Source organism: Heloderma suspectum, chromosome 1 (genome assembly GCF_057233095.1).
Source record: "Heloderma suspectum isolate Gila_16-S chromosome 1, 16-S_ref, whole genome shotgun sequence".
NCBI classification, from domain to species: Eukaryota; Metazoa; Chordata; class Lepidosauria; order Squamata; family Helodermatidae; genus Heloderma; species Heloderma suspectum.
The window spans coordinates 62,847,134-62,860,810 of NC_139458.1; the positions used below are offsets into that span (position 1 = coordinate 62,847,134).

Genomic DNA, 13,677 nt, shown 5'->3' on the forward strand with positions numbered 1-13,677 from the left:
ATGACACTGAAAACATTATAGTCGAGTCCAAATTCAAACTGGGGACTTCCAGCTCTCACTCTTAGCCACTGGGGAATTATAAATTTGTACAAAGGATCTGGGAAACCTGTAAATACCCTTAAGTATCTAAACAATTCAACCTCAGATGCAAAGCATCAACAGCTTTTACAGCACCCTGTAGCCTATGCCTGACGCTGTTGTTTTGCAGATCGTCATGTGGTAGTAGCATAATATTAAATAGATATACCCTTAATGGCACTTTCAGCTGGCACAAATTCAGCCCAGATCAATTCTGTCTTTATTGGGAGGGTAGCTTTCACTCCTGAAATATTCCAAGTAATATAATCCTCAAAAACATTTTGCACAAGTACAGCCAACCGGGCTACTCCCACGTGAGTCATTTGTAGATCGTAATCAAATTACCTCCTTCACTGCAATTATTGGTCTAAAAGTGGTGTGGAGCAGACACTGATACTGTTTTATTAGACAATCTGGAAACTCCGATGAAAGAGGTATAATAGCAGTCAAAATATATCCTTTAATACATGCAGGCTAAGTTATTTACCATAATTGTACGGAAAAATCTACATAGGGATAAAGAAATTTCCCATACCTCTATACATAGATTTTAAGAATTTATGGCAAAGAAATAACCTACTCAGTGCAAATTGGACTGATTCAAATCATTAACATTCAAAAACATCCTTTAGTAATTCAAGCAAAATGTTTAGCATTATCATCCTACATTGCTAATGTTAAAATGAAAAAAGGGGGGGGAAGGAGAGAGAGAAAAAAGGGAAACAGAGTTAATGGAACCCACAGGCTACTGATGTGGCAGTTTATCAAATGTAGCTGTAATGAAAGATAAATATTACAGGCAATTCGCACTTCATGAAAGGATAAAAGTGTCAGTGTGTAGGTACCAGTTTTACTGCAGGCCATAATCAGCAAGTAAACGAAAGTGCAAATGTCTAAAAAGTTTATAGCTTTCTATGAAGGCCTCGTCTTGTCAGGCATTGATTTAGGTTAGTAGAGGACTTTGCCAGTGTTAAACAAAGTGAGTGTTTGTGAACTTAGAAGACATGTTCTGCTGCTGCCAACAGAAGTGGCCTCAAGCTAAACGTTAATATGTTCCCAGTGCTAAAATTTAAAGGAAAGGGAAGGCACAGTTCCTTACACAACTATTTTCTTCTTAAATAGAGGGCAATCCAGTGTGAATGTTTCATATTCTCCACCTTCTCCACAAATATGGACTCCATACTTCTTAGAAAGCTGAAAATGGACAAAAAGGTTATCAGGAAAAATACTGCTCTTATAAAGTGAGAAACCTGCAAAGATGTGTAGTATTCATGTGCTAGTAGCATCTTGTGCTGCCCAAGCTTATGCATGTCTATTCAGAAGTAAGTCCCCCTATGTTCAATGGGCTTACTCTCAGGTAAATGTGCATACGAAAGTAGCCTAAGGTGCTATTAAGGATGCTAGATCCTCATCCAGGGATGGTGATTACATCTTCAATTAAACAGAGGCACAAAGTGAAGTTGAAGTTACTGCTCTTCCCTTCTGGGCCAAAGCAGGCAGGGAGGAAGAGTAAGAGATCAAGAGATGGAACTGGGGCTGAGGGACGATGCACAACTATAACTTTGTCCAGTACCTTTCAAGTGCTTAAGGATACAGCCACCATCTCTTGGCAAAAGGTCCTTAGAACCCTTGGTCTTTATAGTATTTCTAGAAGGCTATTGCCATAGCTGGTTTCTTTGCAAACCTTGGATAAAGAAAGTATTGCTTGAACTTGTGCAAATCCTGATACAACACACAGGTCAGCTACACCAATAGAGCATTCAGGGAACCCACTTCAAATACAGGTAAGCCAGTTTATATGAGTTAGGATTTATTCAACCAATTATCGTGTATCGTTCCATGATTCTATGCGTTTTTACCCATTTGAGTTTTACTACAAACTACTAAAGATCCACCTATAATGCAGACATAGGAAACAATTGAGTTTTTAACTGCGTACAATCTCTCTTATTTGTTAAATCTGTATCGTATCTTTCCACCAAATGATGCTTTTATATCCTTCCTACAGGAATCCTAGTACTGCTAGCATTAAAGAGGAAATGGAAAGACAAAGAAGAAAAAGATTGATGTTAGATAAAATTATTGGCGAAAGCTGGTGCAGATGGCCAGTGCAAGGCCAGCATGGAGGATTAATGTTTTCATAGGACTGAAGTATTTCAGAGACTTGCCCCTTCTAGTTGCTGGGGAAATGGTGTCACCAAGTCTGTGGCATGTATTATGTCTTTCTAAATTCCAGTGTTCCTATTTCACTGTCGCTGGACAGCAATACTCAGCTTTCATTTTGTGTATCCCCTCATAAGTACCTTCCCTTTAATTTCAGATGTGTAGCTGTTTCTGGCTACTCGGCAGTAAGACTTTCTACACAGATTCAAAGGCCCTTCCTTATTACCAATTTGCATGCGCCAGACCTAAGCGCTAGCACTAAGGGCTAAACTACATATTGCACTTGTTGCATCACAAGTAACTAACCTCTGATGTTTATTAAATTGCATGCATGTAGGGCAGAGCAATCCCTACCTTAAACGTAGTGTGAAGTGAGGGGAGGTCTATCTCTTCCCTCCATAGGCTCAATCAGAACAGAAATGGTCTCTCTCCTGCAGTTACAGGTGTTTTTTTTAAAAAAAGCTTCTCATTGGCACAAATGGGAAGGTATTGTTTTCTAAAGCCCCTAGCATGGGTGAGGAATAATTTCCAATCCAATCAGGTCTGGATAGGGAAGAAGTATACCTCCCCTCACTTCTCAGGTCACTTAAGATAGGAACTGCAAACACACACACCCCTAACATGCCTGTGATTATAACATGCCTGTGATGATGAATAAGGACAGCTACATGCTACACAGTAAGTGTAATATGCAGTTTAGCCCTAAGATAAGTTTTGGGTAGAAACTCTGATGAGCTCTGGTTCAAATTACGCCGCATGTAGTAGCAGGGAAGCATACTCTCTTAAACATGTGCACCACTACAGGGATGGGGAAAAGAGCACATCCCACATAGGCCCCCACAAACATGGTAACAGACCTCTCCAGAGTGAAAGATACTGGCTGATGTGGCACCACAGAAGGAGCAGTGCAGCCTAGCATTTAAATGCACCTGAACTTAATCCTTTTATTGGACTCCTGATCACATTGTTAATCTATCAGTCTGAAAAAAATGGAATATTTAAGAAAGCTCTTTTTGCTTCCATACCCCTTCAACCTTTTACTTTAGGGATATATATATATATAGCTCAAATGAAGATGCTGTCATATAATTAAATCATGTCTGTTTACCCATTTTGGATGGTAAATTGAAATCTTTTTTTCAAATAAAGATCAAATTATCTTTTCCAGGCCTATGTTATCAGACATTTTCCTTTTAATGAGAGAATATCTCTTTGTCTAAAAATAACCGAACATTCACTTAATCAAGCTTTCACTTCCAAAGCTCACGCTGCTGACATAAAAGATAGCTCCACCTGTCAGAAGCTGCTGTAAGGTTCTTGTAGGACAAATCCATCAAGAATAATTAATGCTGATCCAATAAGAACGGACAACTTACAAAACAGTTAGTCAAAACAGCTTATTCTTCTTCCTGCCAAAAACTACTGCTCAAAAGCTGTTTGAAATGGAGACCCCGCCAGGTATGAACAGCTATAACTGCCTTTTCAAAATGCAGCTATATTTGGAATAAAATATAAAGCTCTTCTTCCTCACAGATACCCCCAGTAAGCATATCATGTTAAGAAGAAATAACTGTTTACATATTTTCTAAAACAGTTTATTCTAATGGTGCCTCTTTGGTGCCATAAATCCTTCCTGGACATAAAGATCAAACACTCTACAGTTCCCAACGGTCCGCTTTCTGTCCTTGTTGGAATATCCTGGCTTCCGGTATCTGTGAGTGCTACTTCAGAATCTGCTTTTCAAGTGCTGGGTACACATCCATATTGTGAGATGGACATATTTTTGGAGGTAGGTTAATATACATGTTTAAGTTCCTGGCAAAATTTATGTTCTACAAATCTCCAGGAGCTGGCTGTGTTACCTCTTCCACATACATCTTAAGACAGGGATGCAGAGAGATCCATCTTCAAAATGCATCGCTGGACCTCTAGAAGGTGCTGAGTGTGCTCCAGTCACAAGAAAGAAATTCCCCAGATTTTTATGCAAAGTGAGCAGTTAACTAAAAGCAAGCAGGTAGTATTTTTCATTCATGACAATGCAACACAACAATTTGCATTTACATTGCTACGAAACAAGTTAATATTTTAAGGTGTAAACTTTGTAGAATTTGATCTGACAAGTATAACAAGCATTATGGCCCAATATGAATAATTTGGAAAGTGAAATGGCGATATGTTCCATATGTTAAAACTGGCCTACATCTATCTATATTTGCTGGTTGTGTTATTCACTGGTACGCAACTTAAGTCTAAATCTTAAGGCAAACACCTACATTAGCATGGAAACACTTTTAATAATTTATACAACGTTAGATGGAGATAAATGCCTTTTTAAAGCAATGAACAGTGAAGTTCACACTGAACATAAGTATTAATTGTGAAGACAAAGCTTATCACAGGTGTGTAGACACTGATTTTTTTTTTAAAAAAAGGCATCAAATCTTCCTCACTGTTGGTGATCCCATCTCCTAATTCTAGCTTAATATCAGCCATACAAACACCCACTATAAGAATCACTCCCAACCTGGATGCTAGACCACACTAGCGTGACTTGAGGGAACTACTTGAATGCCCCATGAACTAAATGAAACAGTTAAAGTGCCTGTGATGCTATGCACATGCCTCTTTCGTATCTGCTCTCTCAGGTCAGGTAGTCCTGCTGGGGTAGGACTACCGTAGGTCAGGTAGTCCACAGCAGGACTACCTGATACGAGGTCAGGTAGTCCTGCTGTGTTTCTGCATGAGGAGTGACTGAACTATCCAATCGCATCTGATGCAGAGGTTTGCAAAAATTACCTGCACTCAGAGGTCACCTGGTAGGTGTGTTCAGACACCACAATAAAACAAAATAAGTCTACCTTCCCACACTGGGCTCATACCTCTCCCTTTCTGATGTGGCAGTGAGGAGTTTGGATGCTTTTGTTTCTGTTTTGGATTAACCACTGCTTGTCATGTCATCTGAACCAACAAACTGTGGTTAATCTTGTTTCAAACAAAGTATCATTAATATTAACTGGAGCTTTGGGTCTGGACAACATGCTAAACTGTGGTTAATCTAAAATGGAAGCAAAACCCTCTAATCTTCTTTCAACCGTGCCGGAGGAGAGAGAAGTGTGTGACCCCAAGGGAGAACTCGGCTCATTCTCATCACAATAAACTACGGTTTATTGCAGGGGTAGGCAACCTGGTGTCCTCCAGGTTTTGGACTACAACACCGATAAATGCTAGCCAGCATGGCCAATAATCATGGATTATGGGAGTTGTAGTCCAAAATATCTGAAGGGCACCAGGTTACCTATCTTGGTTTACTGTGACACCCAAACACAGCCGTTGTGTTTCTATGTGAGATACTGCTCTTTGTCTCTAAAGAAAAACAGTATGCCTTAGCTGTCACAGAAAGTATCTTATACCAGGTAAGGTTACTGACCATTTATCAAATTCCTAACAGATTGAAAAATAATCTGACCTGGAATAAGTTTGGGAACTACTGCACTACATGTGTTGGCTACAAAATACATGTTGGTTGCATATGCATCTCTTGGGGGGGGTAATTATATCAGTTTTAAAACTTTCTTATTTTGTTTTTCATCTCTGGGATATATTTGTATCATAATAAGGAACCTTTTCTCACCTCTGCCTGGCAAGATTATCTGAATTTAAAGCTCAGAGTGTTAGAACCATAGTCCCCATGTCATGAACAACCTGGGGTTCAAACTGGGAACCTTTGTATCTGTGTGCAGCTGCCCTGTGTGGTGAGCCACTGAACTGCATGCTGCAGTATCTGTCTAGGAAGATTAGTATCCTCAGGCCCTAAACTGACTCCATGCACCCAGGCTGATCTTTGGAACCTCCTGGACAGGAAGAGTAATTCCTCTTTCAGTTAAATCTTGCTCAAGCACGAAGGCCTTCCTGAGCACTGACGTGTTCCTTAATCCTTTGGTTTTCCTTCTGTCCAGACTTCTGGCCTGCTCCTCTACCCAGACTACTGTTGAATGATGCTGTTGAATAATGCTAAATAAGAACTTACAAGACTTCCAAAATATGCTTAGACTTTAGTGAGTCTCTAGGGCAGAGGTGGGCAACTTGTAAGCCAAAAAACCCAGAGGGCTACAACTCCCATCATCCCTCACATCACTGTCTATACTGGCTAAGGCTGATGGGAGTTGTAGGACAAAACATATCAAGGGTGACAAGTTGCCAACTCCTGTTCTAGGAGCTTAGAGTGTAGAGTTGTGGATAGCCACTGAGGTTGATTTTCTACCTACAAATTACACTAATGATATGATTAAGTGGGCGCCCTCCAACAACAGCTGCATTCAGAAACTTCCAAAACTCAAGCAAAAGTAGCCCCACACAAGAGTGCATTACAGTAGTCTAACTTTGTTATAACGAAGGCATGAATGTAAATTTCTAATTTTAGATCAGAAAGGCTACATTTTGTGTTTTTTAAATATATTGTTACCATCCCAGATTCTCGGGGATCAAGCTGGCAAAAAATCTACATAACTGAAAATGTATATTTTAGTATTCATCTGCACAGGATTCTCTCTATTAAAGGGGTATTGAGGCCTTACAGCAGCCATAGCATGACTAAAAATTGGGAGTTGCCAAATGGCAAATGAATAAGGGAGCACGTCCAAAATTGGCCCATTTTCTTCTGCACACACTCGCGCTCGCGCGCTCTCTCTCTCTCTCTCTCTCTCTCTCTCACAAACACACATAACGCCCCCTGACAGAATTCAAAGGAAATATTTTTAGAAGCATAGCCTCAACTTTCTCTGCAGCTGGTGTTTATGCTTCAGTTTCACTAAGTTATAAAGCTAGCTAAATATCTAGTAAAATATTTATGTATGCTGACATTTACAAGAAAACACAAAACCCCTACCAACAAGAAAGAGAATTTCCTAAGCAACTTGCCTCCGCAGTACTCTATGAAGTGCCTTGAGCACTACTGAGGAAACCACATCTAGAAGATGATGTTGGTTATTGTCATTGTTCAACTATGATAAAATCTATGATAAAATTTATGATAAACAACATAATTTGAAAACAGCAGAAGTCATATCATAACTTTTACTAGCTTCTGTCAGTACAAGAGTATGCAACTTTAAAAGCTCACATGGATCTCAGCTTATCTATTATACTTCTCTTATCATTCCATTTATACAAACAAAGCTCAAAAAACATCCGTGGGTTGAAGTGTAATCAGTACCTCAGATAATGAAACTGCACTGCCAAAGCATTTCACTATCACTGAAGAAGAGGTTGAGCTTATGACATAATTGTAATAAACCCCATGGTTGGTGATGCTGATGTGGGAAGAAATCATGTCATTTTCCCAACTGATTAGGAAGGGAGACAAGTTGCTAGACCACTTTTTGTTCAAGCCTAAACACATACAAAAACTGAACTGGAAATAATCAGAAGTAGGATACATCTCCTCTAGCAATTGCTTAGACTTCTCTTGGGAAGCCAACTTCACATTTTTTAGAGCAGCCTTAGCAATAATACCCAAGTGTTCCTTAAGTGTGTATGAGCATCAGTGCACACAGAATTCCTGTGGGCTTTACCATGTGCACAACTGAAGTCAGTGGCAAAGTATATTCACATGGATGCTCCACAGATACACCAAACCATACACAAACCTTTAGACTGGAGCCAAAGGCTTCAACTCAGTGAGAAATTATCCGTACATCCATGTGTAGCCTCATCCTTTCAAAAGTGATGCTGGAAGAGCAGCAGCACCACCACCACCACCACCACGCCCTTCAACCATGCACAAAGGCTCCCATCCAAAGACGTACGCATCTGTTGGTGTGCTCATGGCATCCCTCAATAAGTGCTGTCCTCCACTAAGCAGGAGACACGTACAAGACAGGAACCTTGTTACAAAGAGTTAGGGATGCAACAGGTTAAATGGTTAAAACTGCATATTTTTTGTCAGTCTGTAGCTGTGCTGTATTTCAGCCAGGCACACAACCTGCCTTCCTGTCTAAGGGTCAAAGGTGCATTGGTTGACCTTTGTTTCACCCCGTCCATTATCATAAAACAGGTTATGACACTACATCAATTTCCCAGGTAAAGGTCATGGAAGCGTACAACAAAGCTTTTTGTCATGGGTCTTAAGGGATGGAGTTAGCAGAAGCTATGTTCACTAGATTCCATTCTGCCTTTTCAGACAAGAGGCTATAAAGGATAAATTTTGATTTTAAACTCACTCCTACTGTCTTGTACTCTGGTTCTTCTGCTGCCACATAAAATATAACTTACTTGCCTATTATGTCTTGCTAGGGAAAGTATTAGAAGTTAGTTCTAACATTTCCTCTGTTTATTTCTTTGTCAGCACTTCTACATTATGTGTGCTAATCAGTAAACCTAACTTTTTGGTTAATTAAACTGGTGGGTTCTGATCTGGGGTTATTCCGGTCAACCTTATCTCACCCCACATTAATGCCTTGGTCCTTTGAACCACATTATTGCAAAAGAGTTCCCTACCTCTCTAGGGGAAGTTGAGTGGATATTGGAAGCTGGCAGAGTTGTAACTTGGTACCCCTCTTAGATCTCTCCCCCTTAATATGCTAGAGTCCTCCTGCTCTTTAACTCAGTAAGGTAGTGGTGACTATTGATACACTGGGATATTTTGGTGTAAGTCAAACATAGTGATAAAGTTGGAGCAACTAGACACCCATCCAATTCAGCTTAACCTGAGTTACCGGGCAGGTTATGAAATCAGGGAAGGACTCTCCCAAGGACTCCACAGATGTCACACACACAATTTCTTCAAATATCTATGCAGCAGGGAAAGGCGTGAGAGTAGCTGAGCTTTGAATGGAGGTTGCCCATTCAGTTCCAGATTAATTTTTGCTCTTGTGCACAGACCGAACCAATGCCATATTTCATCATTTAAAGGCCTGCAACTTTACAGGTATTTACTCTGGAGTGGCCCAATGCACTCTCAAGTATACTGTACAAGTTGCCCTATACCAGGGATGCACAACCCCATGACCTGCATGCAGACCTTGGCAGTAGGCTGTGTGGCCCCCACCCACTTTTCCCACTGTCCAGCTGGTCAACTGGGCTCCTGGGGAAAAGACCACTGCAAGCAGTGCTGGGAACCGTAATCCAGACTGGAGTCACTGGGCAGGGGAGGAGGCTTTCTTCAGCTTTAATCAGGGAAACACTGTTCTTATCTATGAGCACTTATCAATTTAAAGGCATGTTGTTGGACTACAATTTCCATCAACCCTAGCCAGCACAGTCAAAAGAAAGAGATGGTGGGAGTTGCAGTCCTACAACATCTGGAGGGCTACAAATTGCCCACCACTGCATTAAAGAAATAATGTATTTTTTCCAACATGGAGATAACTTCCACATAGAAAAATATCATGGGTTGGATCCAGGCTTAGTCATGCTTAGAGTAGACCCACTCTAGACCAATCGGACAAGTTGGTCTCACTGATTTCAATGAGTGTCCTCCTATGCATGTCTAAGTCTGGATACAAAAAAAATAAAAATAACCAACTGTTCTAAAAAATACAGCATTTGTCAAATGGAGCACTTTTAATATGTCGACTATGCAACAGAAAACTTCTATTTATAGTATGGTAAGTTCTGGCCTAATACTTTATTTCTGAAAGTAAGAGCTTTAAGAAGCACTTTCCTCCACAAATAACTTTTCTTTTTGAAGCACAGAATGTTTCATGCATACTTTCGAGAATACTTACTTCCAAAAGATAAGGTTCCATTTCATGCAATGTTTTTCCTAGATGTTTTTCTGGATCTAAACCTGCCAAGAGATGTTAAAATATATTTTAGAGAACAAAGTACTGCTTGGGCGTCAGAGATCATTTTTAGAATCCCTCTCCTTTGGAAAACAGTTCCTGCATATCAAAAATAATATTGAGGCAAACATAGATGTCCTTAGCCAGAACTCACTCTCTTATTCCCTTTGAACAAGTGATTTCCATCCTTGGGAAAAATAAGTTCATTTCCTTTACCCTGCACACCAGCAGGAAAAAAACACACACATTGTTTCACTGCCTGCTTTCTATTCAGAGAAATTTCATGAAGCAGAAAGGGAAAACGGGCTGTGCCTGTTATGATAATGGAATTAGTCCATGAGATTTGATAACCCTGTAAATGGCACTAAAGATATAAAGTAAAGGGCATTACTGTATTATTGAACTGGGAATTGAACAGACTGTTTATGATGATGATTTAAAGTTGTGGTAGTAGTTGTTGTTGTTGTTAGCGTTACTATAATTTTCCTCTTCCTTTCCCATTCCTTTTTCCTTGTATGTAGTGTCTTTTTACATTGTAAGCCTGCAGGTAGGGACTGAGTTGTTTAAGTGATTAAGTGAAAGTCGCTCCAGGAACCTTTTCGAGGAGCGGGATGAAAATACTTCGAAGGAGAAGATAACGTCAGGCTCCAGGATTCTCTATTTTCTGTTACGACAAACATCAGGATGGACTTCAGAATTTGTAGACTTTCTGAAAATATGAAGCTGCCTTATGTTGAGTCAGACGACTGGTCCCTGTAAGTCCACTATAGTCCACTATGACTAACAGCAGCTTCCCAAGGTCTCAAGCAGAAGTTCTTTCCACCCCTGCCATTTCCTGGGACTTCTCTTAGGACCAAGCTAGATGTGCCATTAATTGTGTGAATATAATCCGTGCATGGTTTTTGTTCTGTAAACAGCAGCCGGGAGGAAGCCAGAGCAGCTTTGATGTTGTAGGAAAGGGGGTTCCATTCTCTCTCATTCTCACTGTCACAGTTCCATCAAAAACCACATCTCTGAACCTCTGCCAAGGGTAGCCTCCACTGGCACCAATATGAACTTTCCATAAAAAGGAAATAGCAACTTTAGCTGCTATTTACATAAAAACATGTATATTAATTCCATTCACACAATTAATATCACACCTAGTTTAGCCCCGAGCTCATTATAGTAACAAAAAAGAAAAAAAAGAAATTGAAGCGTAGGAAATGGTTATTTCCGGAATGGGGCAGGTTAGCAGAGCTCACAGAAGGGAGCTCTGCTGACCTTTTGCAATCTGAAAATGAGAGTTTCTGCTAATTTTCGGGAGTATTTTCAAAAGCAGCCCTATTTGAAATAGCCCATTAACTCCAAGAGCTATTTTGGCTACACAGTTTTCAAATTTTATATTACTTACAGTGATATTATATACAGGCCTAAGCAGAAGTAAGCCTCACTGAGCTCAATGGGACTTACTCCCAGATAGGTATGTTTAGCAGAAGTGAGGAACCTGTGGCCCTCCAGATGTTGTTGGACTACAACTCTCATCATCCTAGACCACTGGCCATGCTGGTGTGCCAGATTTTCCCCATCCCTGATGTGTAAGGTTGAAGCCTAAGTCTTGTTTTCATGCAGAATTGGAACATTTGCGTCCTATTCTGCATTGGATATCAATCATCATTACACAAGCAACAAACAGAGTAAGTGCTTTTCTAGCTCAGACCAAAGGTCCATGCATCTGGTCCATCATTTTTTCCCTCTATGGGAACCAGCCAGATGCCTCTTGGGAGCTTACAAGTAAGGCATAAAGACAGAACTTCAGCTTGATTTTGCCCCCAGCATCTGGTACCCAGTGGAATTCTGCCTCTGACCATGGAGTTCTTTTTAAGCTATCACAGCTATCATTTCCATTAAATTGTCTTTTCAAAACCACTGATGCTAGTAACATTCATCATACCCTGTGATAGGGGGTTCCGCGGTACTATATGAAGGAATACTTTGCTTTTAATTTCTGAACTGTCAATCGATATCATTGTGTAACCCAAGTTCTAATATTATGAAAAGGGCTCTCTCTCTCTCTCTCTCCCCATATTTTATAAGCTTCTATCATGTTCCCCTTTAGTCACCTTTTCTGGACTATAAAGATCTAAGCTTTTCCTTGTAGGGAAAATGTTCCAAGCCCTTGATAATCTTAGCTTCCGTTTTCCATACCTTTTCTACCTCTCTGATATACTTCAAAGGCATCCTTTCAAATTTTTCCCCACAGTAAGGTTAATTTTAAACCGGAAGGATTGTGTATTGTTATTATTCTCTTCTAACAGAAGTATGTGCTGAGCTCATATTATCTGCTGAATAGGCTGCAAAAATAAATAGCTCTGTTACTGGATATTCATTGTGTCTATTGAACAATCATTACTCAAACTTAAATTTTAATACTGTCAATTTTATCCAGTTATTGAAATATCAGCATTCAGAATGTTAATAATGAAAAAAGATAGAACATTGCTTAATTTTTAATTATTGTTTTTCTCTTAGTAGTTTGCTGTAATCAGGATCTTGCAAATAAAGCAAAGGAAGAACTACATAAAAGTCCATAACAGAATAAAATAATCAATCATGTTGCATTTTTCCGTGTGTTAGATCAGCTAGGGTGGAGAGGAGGGAAAAGGCAACCTGGATGGGTGGATAAACCCACAACAAGGCCCAGGCCTTGGAAAACTCCATGTAGAATTAGGAGATTAATTAGGAAGAAGAATCATAATTTGCAATGCTGACATCTATTTTATTTGACTTGCATGTATCTACGGGAAGCAATTATGATTCAATTAAAATATTCAGTTTTATTACTTTAGTGACTGACCTTGAAGTTAATGCCCATTTTATTTAATTGCATCATCTATGAATAAATGTTAACCCTAGCATGTTATGCCCCATTATTTTCAGTGCATTTTTCAACTCCCTGACTGAATTATATCAGTCAATTTATTATCCACTGTCAAGAAAGCAAGCAAAGCTTTATTTCTTGGAGAGAATTCCAGCATAGGATAGGAAAAGCATCATGAGAGGCTTAAAAATATTGTTTAACAGTGCCAAGTAAAACCAATTGGACGAACTTCTGTGACCTAGAGTTTTACTGTAAAATCAGTATATGGAGGTACTAGTTGCATAATGAGTCCAAGAAGCAATTTCTAAACTGTCTAATTTCTATTAATGGAGACTATACCTCCCAGTTTACAGCATCACTGCTTAAAAATACCTTGCTACCCTCCATGCTGAAACATGTCAGTAACTTTCTAGTACTGGAGAATTCAGCCATATGTCAGTGCTACTGTGAAAGCTACAGACCTTTTCAGAGGCAGACATTTATCTCAATTCTTTTTAACTGCTCACTGTAAGAAATCTTAAATTCATACCACTTTAATGATCTTTTATAATAATTTCATTTATAAAAATCAATTAAGCTATATTTTCATAACTTGTTTTAAGAAGCACAGAACTCATACTTGCAAAATTGGGGAGCAGGGAGAGGCAAGTGTCTTTTGCAGTGTGTACACACAATTAGATTTTAATTAATTGGCATTGTTTTAATAGGTTAAACCCATTTGAAGCATTTCAAAATTATTTTGAGTTTCAATTTGGAAACAAGTCCGATTAAAGCCACAAGGTATCCATATGTCCA

The 13,677-nt window shown here is 39.4% G+C and overlaps 1 protein-coding gene across 10 annotated transcripts in view; it reads right to left on the reverse strand.

Annotated features, from left to right (window-relative positions):
* Positions 1 to 13,677, reverse strand: part of DPH6 (diphthamine biosynthesis 6) — a 372,137-nt gene that overhangs the window by 248,408 nt on the left and 110,052 nt on the right. For 8 of the 10 annotated variants that reach the window (XR_014789200.1, XM_084844460.1, XM_084844425.1 and 5 more), the window contains exons 6-8: positions 9,966 to 10,027; positions 8,046 to 8,093; positions 1,178 to 1,272 (exon numbers count right to left, since the gene is read on the reverse strand). Coding sequence is in view for 8 of the 10 variants with exons in the window: in XM_084844460.1 (XP_084700586.1) it covers positions 1,178 to 1,272; positions 8,046 to 8,093; positions 9,966 to 10,027 (205 nt within the window). In the remaining 2 variants the exon portion in view is untranslated. The remainder of the gene's footprint in view (positions 1 to 1,177; positions 1,273 to 8,045; positions 8,094 to 9,965; positions 10,028 to 13,677) is intronic. The other 2 variants (XR_014789202.1, XM_084844448.1) reach the window with 1 other exon arrangement.